This window comes from Sceloporus undulatus, chromosome 2 (genome assembly GCF_019175285.1).
Source record: "Sceloporus undulatus isolate JIND9_A2432 ecotype Alabama chromosome 2, SceUnd_v1.1, whole genome shotgun sequence".
NCBI lineage: Eukaryota > Metazoa > Chordata > Lepidosauria > Squamata > Phrynosomatidae > Sceloporus > Sceloporus undulatus.
The window spans coordinates 141,263,969-141,289,250 of record NC_056523.1 but is presented as its reverse complement, the minus strand read 5'-3'; the positions used below and the strand labels follow the sequence as shown (position 1 = coordinate 141,289,250).

Below are 25,282 nucleotides of genomic sequence, written 5' to 3'. Positions count from 1 at the left end.
TCTATATAATATCTGGCATTTCTTTAAAAAAACATCAGGAGAAAGTTTTTAAAGAAAAGTAGAGGACAACACTTATATTCAAGCTACAAACAAAAGAGAATGTCTATGGGAAACTAACTTATAGAAAGACAATAATACAAATACAAAACATAATACAAAACACAACAGAGGTCTCTGTATTCAAATATTGGGATCTAATATTCTAAAAATACAAGAAGAAACATGCTAGCCCCAAACTGCCCTCCAAGTTCACAAAGTCATTCTCCATGCATATAAACTGACAGTGGGATGGGACTAGTGGACTCCCCTCCCTACATGTTTAGTGTATCCAGATACATAATGCCAGAATAGGGCTAATGTGAAAAGGTCATTCTTGTTACTGAGGGATTTCAAGTTATTTCTGACTTAGGGATGCCCTAAGGCAAACCTATCATGGAGCTTCTTTGCCAAAATATGTTTAGAGAGGGTTTATCCTTGCCTCCCTCTGAAGCTGAGAGTGTGGAACTTGCCCAAGCTCATCCAGTGGGTTTCCATGGCTGAACCAATATTTGAAAACTAGTCTCCAAAGTCATAGTCCAACACTGAAACTACTACATCGTGCTACTCTTGTTTATACACATGATTTGCAAGGCATGGGTATGGACTTCTAAACATGTACAACAGAGGAAATCACATGTTCAGTAAATATGTAATTCTTTCTTCTGGTGGGTTTCTATGGTTAAGAGGGGATCTGAACCCCGCCCCCCCCCAGGCCAAAACTCATGCCAGTACAGCACACTAGCTCTCAAGGAAGATATAGCACACAGAAATGCCAGCACAAGTATCATCTATAGATAATAATATTTGTGACCCCTTCTCAATTTTCACAATACCATAACTGGACTAATAGAATTAACCTTGTTGCATAGCCATATGCACCACTAATGGCAACTGTAATCTAATTCCATTAGCTTCACCTATTAAACAATAGTGTAAGTAGCAGATGAAACCAACCTGGGAGTGTCCTCTTCTTAAGGCTTCTTCTTTGAATTCCTGGAGAGTTCCTAAAATGGTGTGGGGGAGGATATGTCCACAGTTATCAATTACTGGTCCTTCTATACCTGCATGAAAAACAACAACCCCATAAAAACAATATATCATAGAGTACATCATAGAATCATAGAATCATAGAGTTGGAAGAGACCGCACGGGCCATCCAGTCCAACCCCCTGCCATGCAGGAAATCCAAATCAAAGCATCCCTGACAGATGGCCATCCAGCCTCTGCTTAAAGACTTCCAAGGATGGAGACTCCACTACACTCCGAGGGAGTGTGTTCCACTGTCAAACAGTCCTTACGGTCAGGAAGTTCCTCCTAATGTTGAGGTGGAATCTCTTTTCCTGGAGCTTGCATCCATTGTTCTGGGTCCTGTTCTCTGGAGCAGCAGAAAACAAGCTTGCTCCCTCCTCAATATGACATCCTTTCAAATATTTAAACAGGGCTATCATATCACCTCTTAACCTTCTCTTCTCAATTAAAGTAGGTCAAATGTCCAAGAAATTCAAAACAGGATTCCTATTCAGGATATAGTATAGAAGTATAGAACAGCAAAACCATATTAAGGTAAGGTAACAAGCTGGAGATAACTATACCAGAGTAATGCAGTGTTTTCTTGGATTCCTCTGAGAGTGTTGGATAAGCAACCAGAACATGTGATTTCTTCCTAATGTCTTGAGGCTTGGATCTGCGAATGAGGTACTTCTTGGTTACAGAAGATTTCTCTTTCTCTTCTTGAGGAACATGTGCAGCACGAAGCTAGCAAAACAGAATGTTGCTATTGTTGCTAATTGCTGTAACATTAACTTTACAGCAACTCTACAAATGAGACTCATTCAGGTTCATCCTGTCATCAATCATTTTTTTTAACATGAAAACCCTATGATGCAACAATCCAAAACAGAATATACTCCCAATGAACTCATATGTAAAATGGGCCTTCTCATTCTCCTAATAATAACAGGAGTTAATAAACCTGTTCAAAATGTTAAACAGAACATGGTCTTATTTTAAGTTGACAAGCAAAACATTCACTTATATTCTGGATTCAAGAAATGGATCTAGTAATGATCACAACACTTACTACTTGGTATTCTTATGTAGAATATGGAAGTTTTCATAGGCCTGTTACAGACTGCCAAAATAAAGCTGCTTCGGGTCTCTTTGGAGGTATGCTGTTTAAATGATGCATGCATCCTAAGAATCCGGAAGCTGCAATAAAGCTGAACTCCAGTGCTTAGGAATGGAGTGTGGCTTGACGCAACCTCCGACTCGTAGGACCCATGCATCATTTAAACAGCAACCTCCAGAGACCCGAAGCAGCTTATTTTGGCAGTCTGTAACAGGCCACAGATTCATAAAATCAAACTAAAGCCTAAATCCAGATGTTAGAGCCCTTTCACATTACACGGTTATAGCCTTTTGATTCCACTTTAACTGCCATGACAAGATCTTATGGGATCCTGGGATCTGAAGTTTAAGGAAGGTGCTTTAGCATTTCTAGCCAAAGAGCTCCTTTGAGGCCTCTGACCAAATTACAAAGCCCAGGATTACATGGGACATAGCCATAGTAGTTAAAGTGGGATCATAGTGCTGCAACTGGTGGTATGAAAGGGCCTTTAGTCTCAACTACAACATATGTGTTGGAAAGTCAATACTGTACTTACATATATTCCATTGATTTGATAGATTTATCTGAGATTAAGAAATAGATTTAGGCCCAAACATATTAACCATCTTTTTGATACCTTTTGGGACAATACAGAATAATATTAAAAATCAAGGAAATGGTTGTTGCAGCTTCTGATATCAAAATGAAAGATGATTCGGTGATGGTATTTCAGTGTCTTAGGCTTCAGCAATGATCATTCTAAATCATAGCACAGCTCCCTATTTATTGAATCATTTCCTGTATTGCTATGTGTTTTATATGTATTATCCTATTATTTCTTAGATTGTATGCCATAGGCAGGTTTACTTATTTATATTTATTGTTTTTATGTACAGCGCTCTGCAAATCTACAGCACTAAATAAATAGTAATAAAGGTGGGAGGGTGGGGGTAAATAATGGAAAAAGTATGTCTGTCGCCCAAGCTTTAGAAGTTGTTGCCATCCACAAATGATTCGTCCTGACTTATCTTAAATTTTCTGGTCATGAAATCTGAAAACACCAAAGTCTAATACCTACCTTTGCTAAGTCTTCTAGCTTTATGGCTAAAGCTTGGATTTCATCTCCTTGAAGTACACAGCTCACAGGCTCTGGCTCCTCTTGCACTGGAGAGGAAGGCTGCTCAAATGTCTTTAACTTTTTCTTTTCTGAAACACAACAACATCATTTGTTATGAAATTCCACTTTTATAAACCAATTTCAAAATCATTATCAGAGCAATACTATGCTCCCTGGGAGGGAGTCTGAGGAGCTAGAATGGGGTGGGGTGGGGAAACCATGGGCCTATAGGGCCCTAGCGCCCTTTGTTTCTCCAAGACATCCCACAAGAAATTCCAAAACTATGCCATCCCTGGTGGTGGAATATTTAATTCCCGCCTACTGAAATGCAACAACCTGGAAAGTCTCCAGGGGAGGGCAACCAAGATGGTAAAAGGTCAGGAAAGCCTATGAGGAACACCTTTGGGGAACTGGATTGGTCTGGCTAGGAGAAGCCCAAAAGCTGATTCGATGGGCATCTTTATTAACATCTGAAGGGCACTCACATGGACAATGGTAGGAGCTTGTTTTCTCTTGTTGCAGAAACAGGACCCAATCCATGGACTGAACCCATAAGAAAGGAAATTGTGACTAAGACCCCTGGAGGGTAAGAACTGTTCAGCATTGGAACTGACTGTTTCAGAAGATGGTGGGTTCTCCTTCATTGTAGGTTTTTAAACAAGTTGGATGGTCATCCGTCAGGGATGATTTAGCTGTGAGTTCCCAGCAGTTGCTAGGGATTGGGCTAGGCAAATTAGGACCCCTTCCAGTTTGACAGTTCTGTGATTCTACGGCTTTCAATAGGAATGAGCCTTAACAAAAAAAAAAAAACATCTTCTGTCTTCCATCCTTTTGCCATTATTATTATTATTATTAAGTATACCTGAGGACAACCTAATTAAACCATATTACCAACTTAAAAGGCTGAAGATGGGGAAGTCAGAGGAGAAAAAGAGGAGGAGGAGGAAGAAGAAGAAGATAAGCTCCAACAGATTATTATAAAATCAGTACTGTATGATAAGCATTCTGATTAGGTTAAAAATTGAATAAAAACGGTATTTTTTAAAACTGTCATCATTGAAGAAATGTAGAGCAAATTAATCTGACTGCAGTCAGAACCACATGTGGGGAAAGCATAATAAATGTTTATTTATAATAGAATAAATGCTTTATTCTGTAAATGTTTATAAAGCACCGTGTACATGGACAGCACTGTATAAATAAATGGTGAGTGCTGGTGATGACACAACAACACAGTTTCACTCACTTGGGATTTTCCCACGGCCAAGCTTCTCAAAACATAAGATCCCCAAAACAATTGTCCCTGCTGCCTCCAGAAGCTTTTAATTTTGACATTTGGCCTCAGTCCAAAGATGGAGTCCCTCAGGCATCTACTACATGCAGCGAGAAGGCGTGCTTGAGGCACACACATTTTGGCTGGCCAGGGCACCTCAGCACTCTTTCCAGCACACCACAACATCCAAATGTTTCTTCCTATCTCTTTCTTCACGTGTACAGCTCTTGCATCCATACACAGTAACAGGAAATGAATCTAATATTTTAGTGCTCAGTGTGTATATCTTTGCTCTTTAGGGTTGCCAAAAATTGGAAAACACCTGAAGCACCACAACAGCAAAACAAAACGGTAGCGTGAGAGGGTTAATTTCAAAGGATGGGTGCCAAAATCATATTGGTTAAAAGAGAATGAAAATGCCACCCGCATTGTTTCGGTGCCCCCCCCCCATATACCCCAATAGAGTGTTACAGTGCCCTGGCCATTAAGTCCCTCTCTCCCATATTAGTTTTTTTGGGGGACATACTAAACAAATGACAGTACTTGCCAGTAGAGAAATCATAACTTCTCACAGGGACATTGAGGAATGCTTGCCCTACAGAGTCATTGCGAGTTACTTGCCTATGGGCAAATATTCCCCAATGATTCTCTATGGGCAAGTATTTTTCAGTGTTTCCCTATGGGCAAGTATGGTTTCCCGTGTCCTCTCTGCCAGGCCCTTCTTCCAGGGGGAGGCTCTGCTGGTTCCCTTCCCTTCCTTCCTACCGGGGGCGTTTTGCTGTTGCGGGACTCCTTCTTTCTTCCTGGCTTGTTCATCCTTCAAAACCAGAGAGGGCCGCTTCCCAGCAGCAAAGCTCACTCAGCGAGAAAAGAGGCAAGTGGGGTCGGCGCGGAGCCCCAGCCTTCCCGCCAAACCCGTCGCACGAGCCGAAGGGAACGCGTCCCGCTCCAGGGCAACGCGGGCCTCTTGCCTCAACCCTCCAATCAAGGCGCAGCAGGAGGAGGAGAGGCAGCCCCGCCCGCCAGGGCCAGGCAGGGGGAGACCTGGGCTGCTGTGGCGAGGAAGGCGCGCCGGGGCTCTTAGCAAGCAAGAGCCATAGCAAATAGGGTTCGTTCTATCATGCCCCTTGTCGTGGCAGTTCAGCAGTGACGTCACTGGGGGGCTGCGGACTGTACCACGTGACACCTTCAGGGGGGTCAAGTAGCAAAATTAAACTTGTACCTTCGAAACCACAATACCTGAATAATTACATATACATATGACTATTTGGTCAACCATGTCATGCTGGCTTTAACGCACCTAGAAAGTAGTAGAGTAAGTCTAGGGAGCACCTGCTGCCAACCTCTTTCTTTCAAAGGTGCTAACAGATCTCTCTACATACTGATCCTACAGACTAAACCCATGGAGATAGCTTTTAATAAATAATAATAATAATAATAATAATAATAATAATAATAAAATAATAATAAAATAATATGCATCGGAGGAAGTAGACTGATCTAGGAAGCTCCTGCTGCCACCTTCTTTCTTCCAGTGAGTCTCAAAGCCGCTACAAGACTCTTTCCAGACTGATGCTACAGACTAACATGGCTATGTCTTTGAATTCTGGCTCTATTGGAGTTGTGTCCTCTGTGAGTGTTGTGCTGTTGTTGTAACTGCCCTTGAGTAAGGCCCCACTCCGGGTGACCCTCTGGATGAGCACCTCCAAGCCCCCTGTCCTCCACGCTCGCTCACTTCCTGCAGGTTGGTGCTCATGATCCCTAACAGAGTCCATCCATCTGCCTGGGTCTTCCTCTTTTTCTTTCCTTACCTACCGTCTTCTTGTTTTTTCTAATGAGTCGTGGTCTTCCCGTGAGTAGCCCAAAGTACAACAACTTCATTGGATCATCTTGGCTTCCAAGGAGAGTTTCAGGCTTTCATCTGGTCAAAGACCCATTCTTTTTGTCTTTTTGGCCATCCTCCGAAACCTCAGCACTCTTCTCAAATGATTTGATTTCTTATCTGCTTCTTCACTGTCCAGCTCTTGCATCCAGGCATGGTAAAGGGAATACAATGGCTTGGGCAATTCTGACTTCAGTTTCAGTCGTATATCTTAACTCTTTAGGATCTTGTCAGTTCCTTCATAGCCCCCTTCCCGTTCCTAGCCTTCTGATTTCTTGAGTGCAGTCTTTGTTCTGATCATATTATCCCAAGGTACAGGAACCTTTAACTATTTCAATTCCTCATTATCTGGGCTGAATTTATGTATTTGTCTTCTGTGATTATAGTTCTGTTTTCTTTATGCTCGCAATAAGCCTGCTTTTGCACTTACTTGGACTGGCAGTACCATTGGTTGAATGGGTGGTGCCCCTGTGCTGGGTGCCGGTGTGGTGCCCCATTGAAATAGCAGAGGTTGCCCCTCTACGGATTTTCAGGTTGAGTTCGGAGGGCGGCTGTAATTGTTTCAAGTCTGTGATGTTTTCTTGCTAGTGTGGTGTCATCCACATATCTTAGGTAGTTGATATTGTTTCCTCCTGTCTTCAGTCCTCTCTTCTTCTGTGTCCAAGCTTACTCTTCATATGATATTTCCCACATACAGGTTTGATAATTAGTATAGGGTGATAATATGAGCCTTGCCTGACCCCTTTCTAATTGGAATTTATTCTGTGGTTCTGTTTCTTCGATTCTGCTTTGGTCCATAGTTTTCTTGTCCAAAGTACAGGTTTCTCAAGAAGGACTATCAAATGTAGTATTCAAACAATAGCCATGTTGTCTGTAGAATCAGTATGGTACAGAGCTTATAGCACCTTTGAGATTAACTGAAAGAAAGAAGTTGGCAGCAATGAGCTGTCATAGACTCGTAGTCTACTTCCTCAGATGCTGCCAATTCTTTCTTATAGTTAGTCTCAAAGGTGCTACAAGATCTCTCTACAATCAAATGTAGTGGCACTCCCAATCTTTAAGAGTGTTCCATGGTGTTTCAATAATTATGTCAAGGCCTGAAGAGAGTATGGCCATGTGAGGATAACAATGCCATCGTTTCCGACACCCATCATCAAAAACACATGCAAGTCAAGAGAGAAACAAGTGGAACAAGGGAGACACAAGGAAGAACCAAGGGAAACTAACTGAACAAGTTGTATGCTAGAGATCTATTGCACACTCAGCAAGATAGACACAGCATTTAGATTGACTGGAAAGCTTGTTTGTTATATAGACATTTGCACGGCTGCAAGTCAAGAGGCAGCAGTGGTGTAGCATGTCTGATGTGTTGAGCTATGGCTTGTGGCCACACAGCAGACTAATGCAGTTGACATCACTAACTGTCATGGTTCCATGCTATGGAATCCTGGGATTTTTAGATTATTTTGGCACCAGAGCTCCTGAGAGAGAAGCTAACTATTTCATAAAGTACAAATCCCAGAATTCCATAGCATGAACCAGGTTAGTTAAGGCAGTGGCAAATGGCATTAATTCTGAATGTAGATGCAGAACCCTGGAGATCAGGGTTCAAATCCCGATCACCACGAAACCCAATGGATGACCTTGGCAAGTCACATACTCTCTCAGCGCCTTAGAGATGGCAAAAGCAGATTCCCTCTTAAAAAACTTGCCAAGAAACCGGTGATAGAGGTACCTTGTTTTTTCTGGTGTGACCTCAAGTATTTCTGACTTATGGTGATCCTTATGGTGATCCTATCATGGGATTTCTGAGGCTGAGAGTGTGGTGACTTAGCCAAGATCACCCAGTGGGTTTCCATAGTTGGCAAGGATGTGAACCCTGCTCCAGAGTCATAGTCCAAATGCCTCAAACGGCTATAACCACACTGGTCACACTGCTCGAAGGTTGTCTTTGGATTGCCATAAGTCAGAAACAATCTGAAAGCACACAACAAAACAGTAAAGTTAGTACATGAAACATCACCTGCCCATGGAAGGTTGCGCTGTGTATTTTAGGATGGGGACAAGAGTGTAGCCACTGGGGGGGGGGTGTTAGGCAATTGCCCACCCAAATGAAATCTTCCTCGTTCTCTAGATTTCTAGTATTGCAGTAACCTAAAACTTCATTTTAAAATTCCATTTAGCAACAGTTTAGAGGCATTCAGAGAAAGGGGGAATGCAACCACAGCAAATATAAAAATTCTAGGTGTGAATTATTTTCTTGTGTCTCACTTTCCTCTGCACTGCTGCAATTGTGGGGATTGAAAAATTCATTGGAGGGGTTGAACCCTGTTCCCATGGACAATTCCTCATTTTGCCCACCCCATAGCTACACTTCCAGTGAGGATTGCTAGAAAACTAGCAGTTTCTCCTCACCAGTTCATGCATCCTATATATGAATGGAATTTAATGGAATCTTAATGGAAGCCAGTGTTACGTAATGGGTTTAAGCATTGGAACAACCCAAGAGACCAGGGCTTGATCCTGCACAGACATGGAAAGCCACTGATGACTTTGGGTGAAGCCAACACTCTCAGCCTCAGAAAACTCCATGGATAGGGTCACCTTAGGGCTGCCATAATTTGTAAATGACTTGAAGGCAGACAACCACTAGCAGAATATTCTGTGATGTTTTGATGGATGCTTATAAGGACAGACGACTTGCCTCTGTCTCAAGCATCTACCACAGTCTATTTATTCCATCTAGGATTCTAGTTACAAACAGTGGCAGAAACCTAGAAGAACAAACAGCTAACTTTCGATTTAAAATCCAAAACCTTCCCACACAGCTGATGTTTAGAAAGAGGCGCCACAAAATAATGAGTGCACCACCCCGGTAACCTAAGCGTGTTCCACATAGAGTTTCTTCATAACTCTAGACTATGAAAATATGCATATACTAGATACAGAAATGTCATATTATTTTTGGAAGGAAAGTTAAATAAATAAATTATTTGTAAACTTAAAAAAAAAAAATAATGCATAATTATTACATACATTGCATGCAGCATACAAATACAAGTTTTTGCATCAGAGGGCCCATGAAACACCTGACTTTGTGAAATTAAGTTCTAGTATAGCAGGAGACTCTACAATTTTTAAAAAGGATCCAGTAATTTAAGAAAGGCTGAAAGGACTTCACGGATACACAAGCTGCACCAAAAAAGTACAAACATTTCGAAGAACAAACTGGCTGCATTTTAACTGAGACAATGCATGAAATGGCTAAAAAACAAAGGGTGGATTTTTTCTCTCTCTCTCTCTCCTCACTGTGGTTCAGATCAGGAAGATTCTTCCACTGCACTAGCAAGACTAGAACTAAAGTTGCCAAAAGGGATCAATTTCCTATTCCTAACCCACTGCTTGCTAGTTTTATATAAAAACCAATCCTTAGTTGATGGTGGTAGAATTTAGGGACCTAGCCATATTAGTTTGGGATATCACATGCAAAGAAATCTTGTAGCTCCTTTGAGACTCAGTGAAGATATGTGTGCCATAAGCTTTGTTAGATTCATCTGATGCAGTCAACCAAGTCTGTGAAAGCTTAACTACACGACTCACTCAAAGCGCTACAAGACTCTTTAGTGATAGTGGGTACAATTTCAGTTTAGCTCCTGGCTTAATTACTGTTCATATAATAAGCCCATCTCTGTACACTCTTACAACATTGGCTCCATCAGCCCTTTGTCTTTAAGACCCATTCCTATTCTCTGAAGGCTGGAGGAACACTAAAGCCCAGGGCACTATGGAGAATATGAGCAGCCAAGCTTCCTTAGTGAAAATTTTTCCTATATGTTCACATAGCACAGGGCAGACTAGGACAAGATCAACAGATGGAGAGATGTAGGTAGATCCAAGATCCCATGAGTGTGGTACTAAGGTAGTTTACTGCATTGGCCAGAGGGAATGGACTAGATGACCACTGTGACATTCCACTCTGGAATTCTATTAACAAAGTGGAAGTAAATGGACATGGTGTTATGTGTGTATTATCACTGAGAGACATGCGAGTGTGACAGAGAAAAAAGGAACCATGCACCAACATTTATACTCAATATGCTAGAACTAGCTTTGCAACAGTCTGGTTCTGTTTTAAACTTAATTAATTACATTCATTTTTTAGATTACAAGACAAAAAGAAAGAATAGGTCCATGGCTACTGCTCATATTTTTCATTAAGGAGCAAAGAAAGTTTCATGCTGCATTAAAACAAAGTGTGCAAGTGCCTGGTTGTCAGAATTAAAGCTTTAGAAACTGTAACTATAGCAGATCTATGGTAAACTTGCACAGGACTATGCTTGGTAGCTTAGAATACCATAAACTAGAAAAATATTGTTCAAGACTAAAATCTATAATTTAAAGGTGTTGAGTAAACGTCGTCGGGGCCCTTGCAGAGGTGAAATCTCACATTTGTGTTCAACTTTCATGACTTATAATAGAAGCTGGTAGTGAATACTCACCTAAAGAGATCGTGTGACACCTTTGCTTTAAAAAAAATTTCCATAACCCTTCCTTATGAGATGATTTCCAGTATCTTTCATAGTTCTTCTGGGGCATGGTGCGGAAATGGGTGCAGGTCTCAGCTTCAGGGATTTCTGAATCCATTTCAGTCCAGCACAGAGCTGGACAAAGGAAGAGTGCTGTCTCTTCCACTTTGGTAGGCAGTTTAGTCAACAGTAGGCACAGAGAGTGTGTCTTTGTTGGTTCCTTAGAGGCTTTCTAATATCATTAATCCCTCGTGCTATATACCTGGGATGAAACTTGGAGGTGTATAACACATCCCATTTGGAGTACTGTAATATGCGGTACATATGTGGACTTCTTTTAAAAATGTTTCTGAAATGGAAAAGTATTCCAGAATGCTGCACAGGAGCCACTGTTCAGTGGGTTACTGGCCTTAAAATGTACACAAGCAAATTCAAACTCATATCCAGGGGTAGGCAACCTTTTGAGCTGGCGGCCGGGTGCTGGTCCCTAGATAACTGGGGGGGGGGCGAAGCCTGGGGGTGAGGCTCCACCCCCTCCGGGGCGGTGCCGCATACCGGGGGCAGAGCTTCCACCCTCCAGGGCGGGCCAGTGCTGGAGGCCTCCCCTCTTTGCCGGCCCAACGGGCCCGAGCCCCGTCAGACGCCGGCAAAAAGCTGGTGGGGGGCCGCCAGCGCTGGAGGCCTCCCCTCTTTCCTGCCCCTGACGGGCCCAGGCCCTGTCAAAGGCGGGAAAGAGCCGGCGGGGCGACAGCCTGGAGGCTTCCCCTCTTCTCCCGCCCGCCCCCGCACGCTCCTGCTCTTTCTCGGCTTCCGCGGAGGCTGCCCTCCACGAAGGCCGAGAGGGAAGCCAGTGGCCCCCGCGCACTCGCTCAGCCTCCGTGGAGGACAGCCCCGGGAGGCTGAGGAGGGAGCCAGCGACCCCGGGCGCTCCTTCCGGCCTCCGCGAGGCTGCCCTCCACGGAGGCCGACGAGGGAGCCGGCGGCCCCATGCGCCTCCTTCTCTGGCCCCAATGGAGGCTGCCGCTCCACAGAGGCCAAAGAGGAAGCTGGAGGCCACGGGGAGGCGGGGAAGGTGGCGCGGCTGCGTGCAGGAGGCGCCGCCTCCAACCTTTGCCTCCTCCGCCCCAGACCTCGCTGGCCCTCCTCTTCCTCCACCTCCTCCGCACGGCCATGCGTGCGGAGGAGATGATGCATCGAGGCCCCCCGCGGGCGCCCAAAGCAGCGCCCAAGCTGCGGCGGGGGTGTGCAATGCGGCAGGCGACCGGGCTGGGGCCGGTCCCGAGGCCTTGGCGGGCCGGATCTGGCCCTATGGGCCATAGGTTGCCGACCCCTGCTCATATCCTTTTCTTATTAGTGAATGCTTCCTTTAAAAAATTGTATGCACACTGTTTGTTGCTTTAATTTAAACTGTTGTAGCTCAATTCACATTAGCTATAGGAATGTTTCTCCACATGCTTGTTTATCTTCTAAATGGGTTGTAGTTGGGGGTGTGAATAAACCTGTCTGGTGACTCTGTGGTGTCTCTCTATCTATGTGTGCCTACCCTTCACCTCTAAATCATCATGATTTGTACACTAGTGGCCTGAGTTAATCTTTTCTTGTTTATAATAAACTTTTTTTTTTTCCGAATCACAATTAATTTCAAAAGACTCTTAGCCTTTTGAACTCTGTGCAGTACATACAAGACATAATTAAGCTCCATCCCCTTCAATGGACTGATGGTGAACAGTACTAAATTTGTGTCCACTCGCAGAGTAAAGAGCAGACTTCAGTGGACCATACTCCTTTTCAGAAATAAGCCATGTAACTGCAAGGAACTTACTCCATCTTGTACTCAGAAGGTACACTTTTGCCTAGCCTCTCACTAGAAAGGAAGGCGCAGAATTTGGGGGCAAGGTGGTGGGTAGTTCAAAAGTAATTCCTCCTTTGGGACAAAAGACACACTTAAGACCAGACTGTATAAGAAACCACATCTTCCTATGAGTTTTAGCTGTCTTAAGAATTTGGGGGAGATCCTACTCAGTCCACTGCCATAAAAGGGCACACACTATGGGGGAACATGAAATATGGCCTTCTTTGATACGGCTCCCCTACTGTGGAATTTTCCCGCTGAGAGAACCTAGTTTCTCTGCCTCTTTTTTTATCCTTTTGCCAGCTGACAAAAATATTTTACTCAGGCAGACTGTTGGCATTTTAAGCACAAATCTTGCTGGGGAACATCTTACTGCTTAGTGGTAAGGTGTTCTAGTCTTTTTGTTATTATGTAGATTGTTTGTGTTTTCAAAGTTTTTAAAAAAGATTGTGTTCTACCATTTCTTGCCATCTTGAGCTGTTGTTTTGTTTTGTTTTGGTGGAAAGGCATGGTTTAAAAGGATGTAAAACCTAATAATATCTTAAATCATACTATGTACAAATTGTCCATTCACCCTGGCAGACGTAGACTGAGGCTGCAAGACTAAGAGGAAGTGTTGGGTGCATCAGCGAAAAGCACAGGTGAATCAAAATGGGTGTAGGCACCTTTTGTGAGCATGGTTTTGGGCAAGTGGAGAGGTGGCAAAAGCGGTCGGTTTCACCTTTGTTGGGTTTGTTGGCGCACGGTATGGCCTAGGGTGTCCGTCAACACCTTAGGTTTGTGTTGGTGTAAATGGTTCTAATCTAGAGTTTGAGGTTACCTCTCCTGAAAAGCCAGGTGCAAAGAATATGCGGGTAGGCTGGGATTCAGCTCTGAAGGAAATGGGTCGTTAGGCGGGTCAACAACTCGCAACATAACATCACTAATAAGGGGTCTGGTGTAAGGGAGGGTGTGGAGGCACAGGGAAGGTGTCCGGGTTGCGGCCAACGTGAGGTGGTGCGGGGAGGCAGGTTTAAAGGGAAAAGCGATGGACTTACAGGAGTACGCTCTGGGGGGAGACGGGGGGGCGTGTGTTTAATAAGGGACGGCGCTAGTGATCATCAGAGGCCTAAAGGTCCTGAACATCCAGGAAGGAAGTGTACAAACAGCAGAGGTGCACACATGTCAAATACAAGGCGCTTCTCCATGTTTAGACATGAAACTGTCTACGAGCTGGACAAAGATCGTATCTCAAGGTCTAACATGCCAAAAAACATGCGGGAGAAGCTGTTTTTTCAAGTCACAAGAGGTGTAAATAGAAGAAAGAAGGAGATGTGGAACCGGTAAGAGCAAGTATCTGGCTGTGGGCTACAACCAACAGGTGTTACGAGCAACTGCCGGGTTGAGAACGTGTCAGACAGCGGGGGCAGGTAAGTGCAGATGGGGTCAGCTGTTGCACGTGCAGGTGGTGGTCGGTGGGGCCGTGAGTCAGTGAGTCGAGGCCCTAGGGCGGGGCTCTGGTGAGAAGCGGTGGTCGGCAACAGGGGTACACAGCGGGGTATTATATTTATTTTTATTTGTTTTGTAAACCAACCCCCTAACAGTCAGGCATCAAATGCGCGCACAGACCTGGGCCCGAGGTGCGCCTCACGGGGACCAGATGTCCTCCTGTTCCTAGAGAGCCTGAGATATTTTCAACCTCCCTCTGGTGGCAGTCCAAAATGTCCTCCAGGTTGGGCATGGTTGACTCCTAGTGCAATCATTTTTTTGGACATTCCCATGGTCTCTGGTCCCGGGTGGGGGGGAAAAACACGCGAAAGAGCTCACCAACGCACTCTTAGCAAGGGGGTGGGGTGGTCGTGTGTAAAGTAAGAGATGTGGAACCAGCAATCAAAATTTAAGTTTAAAGTTAAAGTATATTGGTCGTTCCAGTAGGAAAGGTCGCGGGCGAAAAAAAGCAGTTGGATGTTTTTGATGTTTAAGGTTGTATCTTGGGGCCCTTGTCTGAGATAAAGATGGCAGAGAAGTGAAATAAAATTAAAAAATAGAAAAATAGGGGGGGGTGTGAGGTGTGCATGAATAAGAAAAGCGAGGGCGGCGGTTGGGGGGGTGTGGGGCGAGTGAGTGGGTAGAGATGGAGGCGGAGTTGGGTGGAGGATGTGGTGGGAGAGAGTGGGGTTTCGGTGATTTATAGGCATCGTGCCTTTGATTGTGTAGTTTCCTAACACAGGTCATGTATCTGTTGTGCCTTGTCCTCCTATGCGTGCGGACATCAGGTCACACTGCGCCGTCCACAGGTATCTATACACACACACACACACCCTGACTCCAAATACCCCACAAACATAAAACAGTCACTTGGGGGGGTGTTGGTGCGGGGAGAATCACACACCACAGAAATGGGAGAAGCGGGGGCTCACAATCCCCTCGAGAACAAAAGTTGAGAAAGAAAGCCGGGCTAGGGGTAGTTCGCCGCGGTGTGCTGCCCACCGCCATTCCCGTCAGTCTTGGTGTTTGGGTGGTGCGGTGTGTCGTAGTGTTTTAGGTGGAAAAGGCAGATAGAAATCATTCAGAATACATAATAAATAAAACTAAACCGTGACCTCCCTTAGTTGTGTTCACACAACCACAAGACGTTCCCCCGCCACAACCACAAACACACATATACAATATTTCACACACACTCCCAATCCACACCAATAGTCAAAACCGTTCAGCATGAAGGCAAAGCACTCGAGCAGAACCAATCGAAGCAACATTTTCCTGTCCGCCACCATTTTGGCGATACCCCACCGCTGGAATCAGATGCAAGCTTCTTGCCAGTTCTAAAGTAGTCCCATCATCAGGTGGGGCAACTAAAGGCCTTTTTGTCGGCGTTGCTGATGGGGGTGTCGCCGTGTTGGGTAGACGGAGGCTGCAGCTCCACTGGGGGGCAGCATAACACAACTTGAAACTGGGCTGGGCTCGGGTGTCATGAGGACTGGACGGTATCGGTTGGGCACCAGAGCTCTGCTCTGGCCAAGAAGCGAAAGTCGCACAGAACGTACAGTGTGCGGCGCAAATTGCCCTTAAGCGTAGCTAAAGCAGTCGTCAAACCGAGTATTTCGCCTGCAGTTGTTTTTGGATCTGAGCCATGGGGTGCATGTAATTACGGGCCGGGGGCCTTAGTGTGACTGGCTTGGAAAAGGGAACGGAAAAGCTGGGAATATCCGTCTTCGCGCTTGGCTTGGTACAGTATCCGAATTTTAAAGCAGTTTTAAAAACCCTCTCGTTCCCAGTAAAAATGCAGTTCATTAAAGAAGGTATAGTATAGACGGAGAAGTTAGGAATATAGTTCAGAAGGGAGATATTGAACTAAACAATTAATTATAGAGGAAGGCACATGGGTGAAGGATAGGTGAAGGAGATGTGGTGGGGTGTGTCAAGATGAAGCAATAGGTATATATGAGTATATGATTTTTTGCTTTTATAATGGAACCAAAGAAGGGATCGTTTGGTCAAACGGAAAAAGAGGTTTGGCGTCGTAACTGGAGAAGAAGGCCAGTTGGTTTGTAGAGGCAGGAGTCTGGAGAATGTACACCAGACGCCGTTCCACCTTACTCTTCCCCAGGAGAGACACACCGCCTTAAAAGAGAACAACTGAGTGTGTGTGTGTGTGTATTTTTGAGGGATGAGTTACGGTAGTTGATCATTTTGGAGATAAAATGTGATATTTGGTTGGGTACGTAAGCAATATGTTATTAATAAAAATCATATAATTAAAAAAAACACCCCTCTATGCCATGAAGAGGAACACCTGCCAATGTTGCCTTTTCAGTAGGCTGCAGCTGCACTGCAAAGTGTTAAGGTCCAGTCTGGACCCACTTGAACTGCCATGGCCTCATGCTAGGGAAATTCGGGGAATTGGATTGTGTGGGACCTTTAGCTTTCTTTTTCAGAATTCTGGCCGACCACAAAGCGACAATTTCCCAGAATTTCAATATCAATGAGCCACGACATAAGGGTGGCAAACCGGATTATTTCTGTAATCGGATGCCCTACTGGACTTAACTGGCAAAAAGAAAACTGAACTACATTACGTAGAATACTTGACTATGAGGCGGTAGTCTATCTCATGTATAGGAGGGGGAGGGTCGGGGTGGGGGGGCAGTATTTTTGGGGAGCGGACGTAGTTATGGCTTTTTGATAAGCGGGTGGGGTGGGGGTGGTATAAGTCAATGATAATTCAAGGGTAAGCACAACTTATGCACGGAGCTAAGTGGTTACCTGTGCTTCGGCGTGGAGCGCGTAGAAGTGGTCTGTATGCAAATCGCTTCTAGGAGCCTATTCCTCCTTGGCACTCTGTGAAGGGAATGCAGCGCAAAGGTGTGGGGTCCACCGGGGGGGTGGGACCGAGGGCCATTTTTGCACACAAGTATCAAAAAATGGTCATAAGCAGCATCATTGGAAAGTGTAGGTGGGTTGTGCGTCCTTGTTGGTGCTCCCAGGACAATGAACTAAACGCTTAAATTTTGCCACTCTACTCTACTCAGAGAAGGAAGAAAGTTAAAGAATACAATCTACTAATTACGTTACATGACCCGTGGGAAGTAGACTTCCTTTGTGGCCACGTGTTGTGTCCTGTGGCGCGGTCGGGGACGTTCCTAGACTTTTATACATGAGTATATTACAGTAAGTGTAGTGCAAGGAAAAACGGGAGAATGTGGCGAAAGAATTATGGGGGTCACATCGGTGGGTTCGAATATCATACCCTCTGGGTGTAGAGAGTGTGTATGTACTACTAGGTACTTTACATGCAGCCTACCACAACTGATTTCGTTTGGCCAAAATGTCAGAGTCAGGGTTGTCCTGTTTTTAAGGTGGTTGTAATAATTTAAATGATGTTTTTTGTTTTTTTTTTGTTGTTGTCTCTTTGTGTATTGTTGGGGTGGGGTGATGAGGCGTTGTGGTGGGTTGTGTAGCTTCTAGGGTTGTATTGGATTGGTGTCGTAGTAAGGAGTTCTCTGTGGGGGTATGTGGACGATTGTGTGTGATGTGATGCTGTTTAGGTGGTGGAATGTGGTTTTACTGTGCGTAACCCCCTGATGGAGGGGTCTGGTGGGTTGGAGAGGTGGGGTGAGGGAAATAATACTATAATAAGAATTTAGGGTGTTAGCAGAGTAAGTCCTTTTTTTCATTTAGGTGAATAGATAATCTGGTTACGGTGCACTTTAAAAACTATAACAAACTGACCCATAGACAGACACAAGCACATGCACACATGGTTATTTGTTGCTGGCTCGTTGGTCCCAGCAAATTGTCTGAAAGGTATGCCTCGTTGCTTTGTTCCTCCCCGTACCGGTAAGCGTGGAGCTTCAGTAGCATGAAGAGGTGTGTTGGGTGTTGGTACATTTTGGTTGGCCCGTAAAGCAGGTATACTCTGTTTTGGATGAATTTGTTAAATGTATGTGGGGGGGGGGGGGGTGGTGGGTCCACCCATGGCTACCGCGTGGATATGTTTTCTAGGCAGGTGCTGGAGTATTGGTTTACGATCAGAAGCAAGACGTGAGCAATTTGAACACCTGTCATCTCAAAATACCAACAAGTCCACATAAGTGAAAGGCACACTTGGTCAGCCACACTGATCATCCACACTACCTAAGCGGGCGTACTGATTCACAGTAGTATTAAATACCTCAGTAAAACACACTGGTCCTGGTTCACAGAGAAGTTGTAAGCCCAGTCCAATGTAGAGGGCTGAGAGCCTGGTTTTAAGTTCGTTGGAAGGTTGGCACTGACTCCTCGTATGGCAGGATCAGATGTTGTGTTGTCCCATCAAATGCAATGGTAGTAAATGGTGTCTAAAGATTAAAATGGTAATAGATTTGTCAGTGGAACGGATACCTGTAAGAGATTTCAGTGGAACAGTAGTTCCAAGTAGCACATTAAGTTTATTCTAGTCCTAATGAGAGCTTGTTGTAAAATATACTTGCAGTGTGGGACTGGTAGTTTGTGTCGTGTTGTTGTTTAAATTGACAAGCAAGCCACCTCACAGTTGTTGCATTTCAACTGAGCATTAATGGCCAGCGTTACCAGGAGGCCTGAGAAAGATTGTTTCAGCGTCAAATACTCGGCACACATGATCATAGAATTAAATCTTGCAAAGCCAGTTACTTGGCCGACAGGAGTGTACGCAAACTTGTTTTTGGAATGACATTACTAATAAGAAATGTGGTGTGCTGCCTAATTTGTCCACTTTTACCAGGGACAAATGGTATGGACAAATGTCAAGACCAAGACTGTAGGGCAACTGGCATGGACAAAACTCAGCTCAAAATGTAGTGACATTTAAGGTTCCGCACCATGTTTCTGCTTCAATGTCCTACATTTGTGGCTGAGTTAGTTGTCCTGCAGTTGGTCCGGCTAGCAGTTTGGTCGTTGTAATTTGTTCCACATTTTGGTGCCCTGGTAAAAGTGGACAATTGAAGTGCAACCCTTAGTTCCTTGCCATGGTGTTGTAAGTGACTTTGCAAACTGGGTGTTTCCCCCTTCCAATTTCCATATAACAGGGCGCTTTGGTGTTTGGTCCCCTCTGCTAGTTTTTGCCTGTGCCATCAAGTTAAGGCATTTAAAGAAGCCCAATAAAATGGGTGGAAAGCAATTTTAGAATCCACTCTACCCCTGCCTTTCTCTTGACAGATTTGTCCGTCCACGTCCTCAAATGATGACAGCCCAAACTAAAGTATGTCACTGGAGAAGGCTTGTTTATCTCTATCGTTTTGTTCCCTTTAGCGATATGTGGTGAAAGTTGATGATTGTGAAAGTGGTTCCCAGTACCGAAAAAAGAAAAAAAAAATGAAGATTAACCCCCTAGGAAATTGAAACGGTTCCAGGCGCATCAGACCCAACGGGATGAGCCAGCGCGGTGTGTTTTCCATGTCGAGGGGGGGGGGGTAGGGGCGCACACCGTCAATGGCTTGTTTGTCACTCGATCAGGAGGTGAGCAAAAGTGTAACAAGGTTGTACTCAGATAAAAAAGCAAAATCAGGTTGCCGATTTGTGGGATGGTTTATATCTGTGTGGATGCAAAGGTGGAGTAGGGTTGAGGGGGCGGCGTCGGGTTGGTTGAGGCAAAGAGCAGGGGGGGTAGGGCAGCCTGCGGACTTCAGCCGGATGCGGCCCGGCGAGGCCGCTGGTGACTGGGTGCCGCCGAGCGCCTCGCCCGTCCGGTGCCACCAGGGGCGCCTGTGGCGCGGGTCTTCGCGTTGGCAGGTGGGGCAAGGGGGGCAGATGGGGTCGAGGCCTATGGCACAACGGCATCGAAACAGGATGCAGTTTATATAACATTTTTTAAAAATCAGCAATTTTTTTGTGCGTGTCCTCCACTTTTTTAAAAAAGTGGTCCACCATTGTGATGAAATGTTGTCCAAATTTGCCCCAGTTGATTATTTATTAATTTTTTAAAATATATATATATAGTTTTGCTTCGCCCCCCAGTGTGGCTGAGGGACACCCCGGCCCCGCTCAAAAGGTTGCCTACCCCTGGGCTAAAGCCATAAAAAGTGGTAAGGGAAGCTGATTATTTGTTCTTTTCTCCAACGCCTTCCCATACGTATTTCCGCCATTCAAAATGACTTTCCTGAGCTGCCTTGTTCTAGTAAAATTAAAACTCCCCCACTTTATATCTTCCATCTCTTCTACCACCTCTCGCTTCTCCTGCTGCCTTAACTTTTTTGGGTCTGACTATCCAGTTACAGGCTTCAACATACCTTCAATTTTTCTATGTCAAATCATTAATAAATTACTTTTCCACAGAAAGACACAATAAGGTCAAATACGATCTGCGCTTTTGTTGCTAACCTCACGTGTTTTCTAACTTATGGAATGGTGAAGAGCAAAAAGTTTAGGGAGATGTGACACTCGGCAATTTTATTGTAAACAGTGTGTGTTTGCACTCAAATGCATGAGATGTTTGAAAATTATGTAAAATACAAAGTCAGCGATCTATAAAAAGTATTAAAGCCGGTGGGCCACGCCCTACAGACATAAACAGCAAAAGTGAACAATCAGTACTGGGCCAGAAAACTGCAGAAATCAAAGCTTGCTACTGTGTTGGAGCATCCAGCCTAGTTGCCTGCATGATAGATCTTTCAGGCAGAATATTGGGTCCATTGGGAGCTACAACTTTACCATAGAGACGGATGTTCCCCCATACACCTTATAAGTACTCTTTCCAAGATTGTTTCATTGTACATGACCACTGAGAAGACACATATGTCGAAACGGTGTGTTGTTCAATATTTATATTTGGTAATGGGCATACTGCATTATCCCTTTTTATAATTTGTTAGTCATTGTGCACTCTCTAACTGGTTGTATACCCTTTTACTCATTTTGGGGGCACAAATGAACTGATATTTCTTGCACTTGTAATGTTCCCATGGGATTTGCAGTTTTCTGGCGCCAAGTACTGGATGTTTCATTTTACGTTTATGTCTGTAGGGGCGTGGCCCACAGGCTTAAATTACTTTTATGATGCATAGCTTTATATTTTAACATTTTTTAAATACATAATTGCATTTGAGTGGCAACTAGGCTTGCCATACCAACCCCGCCCCCCCCCCCGTGACCAGCACTTTTTGGGGGCCCCTCCCGGTCACGTCCGGTTTGGGCCCCCACCCGTGCCTGGTCCCCTGTTTGGGGGCCCGCTCTGGCATGCCGCTGCCGCTAATGCGACTGCTGCGGCGCCAACCTACCTCCCCCTCCCCAGCGTCCGCCTCCTCTCTTCCTCGCCTCCAGGGCAAGGGCTTGAATGCCGCCCAAGGCCTCAGTAGGGAAGGAAGTGGGCAGGTGTGCGCGCCGCTGGCCCCTACTGAGGCCTGGCGCATGCAACAGCCCTCGCCCTGGGAGGCGCGCCTGCAGGAGGCGTTCAGGCAGGGAGGGAAGGTCGCTCCTCCAGGGAAACCCTTGTCTCCGTGCCTTGGGGCTTGCCCCGCCGGCCGGCAGGCTTCAGGGCAGGGAGAGAAGGGTCTCTCCTCCAAGGGAGACCCTTCTCTCCCGGCCTTGGGGCTTGCCCGCCGCCCAGGCAGGGCTCCAGGGCAGGGAGAGAAGGGTCGTGTCCTCCAAGGGAGACCCCTTCTCTCCATGCCTGTGGGCTTGGCCCCGCCGCGCCAGGCAGGCTCCAGGGCAGGAGAGAAGGGTCTCCTCCTCCAAGGGAGACCCTCTCTCCCTGCCTTGGGCGTGCCCACGCCGGCCAGGCAGGCTCCAAGGGGGCAGAGAGAGGGGTCTCTCCTCCAAGGGAGACCCTGTTTTTTCCCTGCCTTGCAGCTTGGCTCCTCTTCTTTCGTCCTCCTCCTCTTCTTCTGTCTCCTTCTCCTCTTCCTCCCCTTCTCTTCTTGCCTCCTCCTCTTCTTTTTCCACCTCATCCTTCCCCTCTTCCTCCCCTTTGTTCTGTCCGCTCTCTACTTCCTCTTCGTCCCCTCCCATTTCCCCCTCTGTCCTCCTCCTCTTCTTCCTCCTTTGCTCTTCTCCTCTCTCCTTCTCGTGCTGTCGTTCACTCTTCCTCCTCTTCTGGTTTGACCAGAAAGGGAAGCACATTTCGCCATTGTCTAGGAATAATGCCAAATGTCTCCATTTTATCATGCCTAAAATCATGCATTTATATGAATTTTTAAAAAAACATCATTTTTGGCGGTCCTCCATTTTTAAAAAATGTGCCCATTTGAAATTTTTGTCCTACGTTTGTCCTAGACATTTTGTCCCAGTTCGGAGTCCTGACTTATGGCAAAACCCTAAGTGCAACACACTGTTTAAATAAAATTGCCGAGTGTCCATCTCCCCTAAACTTTTTGCTCATTCACCTGCTTGTGTTTGTTTAGGGATTCACCTCCCAGCTTTTTTCCTCTGTCTTATGGAGACCCTAAGCCGAAACTATCATGGGGTTTTCTTGGCAAGATTTGTTTAGAAAAGGTTTGCCATTGCTTTCTCTTGAAGCTGAGAGCATGTGACTTGTCCAGGTCACCCAGTGGGTTTCATGGCTGAGTGGGGAATCAAACCCTGGTCTCCAGAGTCATAATCCAACACTCAAACCACTACTCCATGCTGGATCTCCTACTTTTAGTGTAAAGGTAAATATACTCCAGTCTGGTGATGCTGGATCCCACAGTTACACAACATAGGCACAACAGCTTTGAACTTAACCATTGGATAACAGTCACCCACCAAGTCAAAAATAGAAATAGAGCTTTGTGTGGGCTTGCAGAATGTGTGGCTGCACCAGGGACTACAGTTAATGAAACCTGTGATAAATACAAGTGATTCTTACAAATATTTGATGTTACTGTATTACCTGAACAAGATTCCAGCTTAATTCATTTTATGCCACCTGTCCCCAAAATGTACATTTTAAAATCTGAACATTTCCCCCCTTCTCTTCTCTAGCCCCTCCAGTTCAGTTCCCCACCACCACCACCTTTTTATTCCCTTACCTCCTACTTTCCTTATGTTGCTTCTACTTAAAGATGGCAAATAGGTGAGAAAGGACAGTGTCTACTAATTCTGCACACAACACTTGACTACTGTGGAAACATTATAAATATTAAATATCTTAGTCACAGTTAAAAGAGAGGTTTTATTACTTTTAGAAGCTATATGCACACAAAAGCAGAGTGGATGGAAATCCAGTGTAAGTAGAAGCTGCAATTAAAGGAGCTATAATTATCCCACTTTAAGTTTCATCCCTGCTCCAGCAGTTTACTCTTGCCTCCCAGGGTGATTGTAATAGGCTTTAATTGTTTTACTGGCTTTAATCAGCCCTTATACAGATGTGATCATGTTTATGTCTTTCCCTATGTTTGAAAGGAAATGACTGAGATTATATGCACCAGAGGTGGGCTACCTGCAGCCTAAAGGTAGCACATCTTCTACAGCCTAATTCAATACAGTTAGGGGATGGGAAGGAATGAAATGGAAGAAGTGGAAATGGACAGAGTGAAGGTAACGGAGTGGGGGGAAAGCATCCCTCTGCCAATAATCAATACATTTCCAGGGAGCAATCTGTCTCTCTCTTGCAAGGCAGTTGGGCCAGGAAGGTGAGAAATGGGAGTTAGAGGAAAAAGCATGCCCCTGTCCCCTTTTCACTCAGGCCTTGCCCACCACTAGCATGAGTCTCTTGAAAGAATTCTTCCCCAAAATAATGACACTCAATAGAAAGGTAAGAGGGGAAGCATTTATCAAATATTCATGCTGGTTGGCATCCAGATGGAGACCTATTGAAATCAGCCCATTGTGGAAGCAGTGGATAGAAATGCCACTTTTGGGGTTTTGTTTTGTTTTGTTTTGTTTTGTTTTGTTTTGCTAAAGGTACCAAACAAAAATTCAGAAGTGGCCAAAAGCCCAACCACGAGTGATGCTTGTTTGAGAGGAAGTTAAATAGAAACCCGCACAGACAGACAGACAGATCTCAATCAGTACAGGTTTCTGTTTGACTTCCTGACAAACAGGCATCACCTGTTAGTACAGTAAAATGGGGGGGGGGGGTCCCTGAGGGCCACCCCTCCTCTTTTGATATCAAAACCGGATAAGGCTCTGCAACAACACTAGTGCCCTGAATACAGAGCCATTTGGATAGTATAGCTTCTGCATGTAGGCAGGGTTACCAGGAGCCGCAAAAGGGGTGCCATGTCAGCTTGCTTTGAGGAGGAGGTGGAGGACCCCAATCTCAAGAACAAAGAGATTCAAGCCTTGGGATGAAACACAGAACCCGAGGCATGGCTTGGCTTCCTCTCTGGCTTGAAGTGCGCACTTGATTACCATCTTTCCACACTTTGGTGCTATCACCTCGGAAACATATCAAAGACCCTTTTGGTTAGATCAAATTCATTGCATTTGCCCAAGTGAGAAACAATGTGTATAAATACTGGGTTATTTGCCCATTTCATTGGCGTATTCCCTTTGTACCCTGAATCTATGTCGGTTTTCTTAAGCACCTCTATTGCTTGCCAAACACATGAGTGAAGTGAGCGGTAGAGTCATCTTTCCAACATCCCTGCAATTGGGACCAGTACCAGGATCCATTCAGGTGCAGTATATCCATTGGATGGCCTTATCTCTATTCCACTCTAGCCCCTTTTTATATCAATAGGATCTTGTGTGAGTGTGTACTATGTAAGAGTATGCATGTATGTGTGCTTCGCCCTTATAAATAAAACTCTGTTAAATCTGAAAATCCACCTCTGTAGTTCTGTTTCCCTTGGAACCTGTATGCATAGAGAAAAGCTCCTCGAGGCTTTTGGTCACCATTACCTTCTACCTTTGAGCATAGTTGAATTCTCTAACTCATGGTGACACCTCAGACAACCCAGATTGGTAGAAACATGGTAGAATTGCACCCATTCCCATTATAGTTGGCCCTTATTATCCAAGGATTCGTTATCCACAGATTAAAGCATCCACAAACCTTGATTTTACCATTTCATATAAGAGACGTCATTTAAAATGCGATTGCATTTAATGGATCTTGAGCATTCA

The 25,282-nt window shown here is 45.0% G+C and overlaps 1 protein-coding gene across 4 annotated transcripts in view; it reads right to left on the bottom strand.

The window, feature by feature from the left end:
- LOC121923844 (MYCBP associated protein) overlaps nt 1-25,282 on the bottom strand; it is a 74,726-nt gene that overhangs the window by 34,563 nt on the left and 14,881 nt on the right. For 3 of the 4 annotated variants that reach the window (XR_006102472.1, XM_042454690.1, XM_042454691.1), the window contains exons 2-4: nt 3,225-3,352; nt 1,632-1,794; nt 994-1,100 (exon numbers count right to left, since the gene is read on the bottom strand). Coding sequence is in view for 3 of the 4 variants with exons in the window: in XM_042454690.1 (XP_042310624.1) it covers nt 994-1,100; nt 1,632-1,794; nt 3,225-3,352 (398 nt within the window). In the remaining variant the exon portion in view is untranslated. The remainder of the gene's footprint in view (nt 1-993; nt 1,101-1,631; nt 1,795-3,224; nt 3,353-25,282) is intronic. The other variant, XM_042454689.1, reaches the window with a different exon arrangement.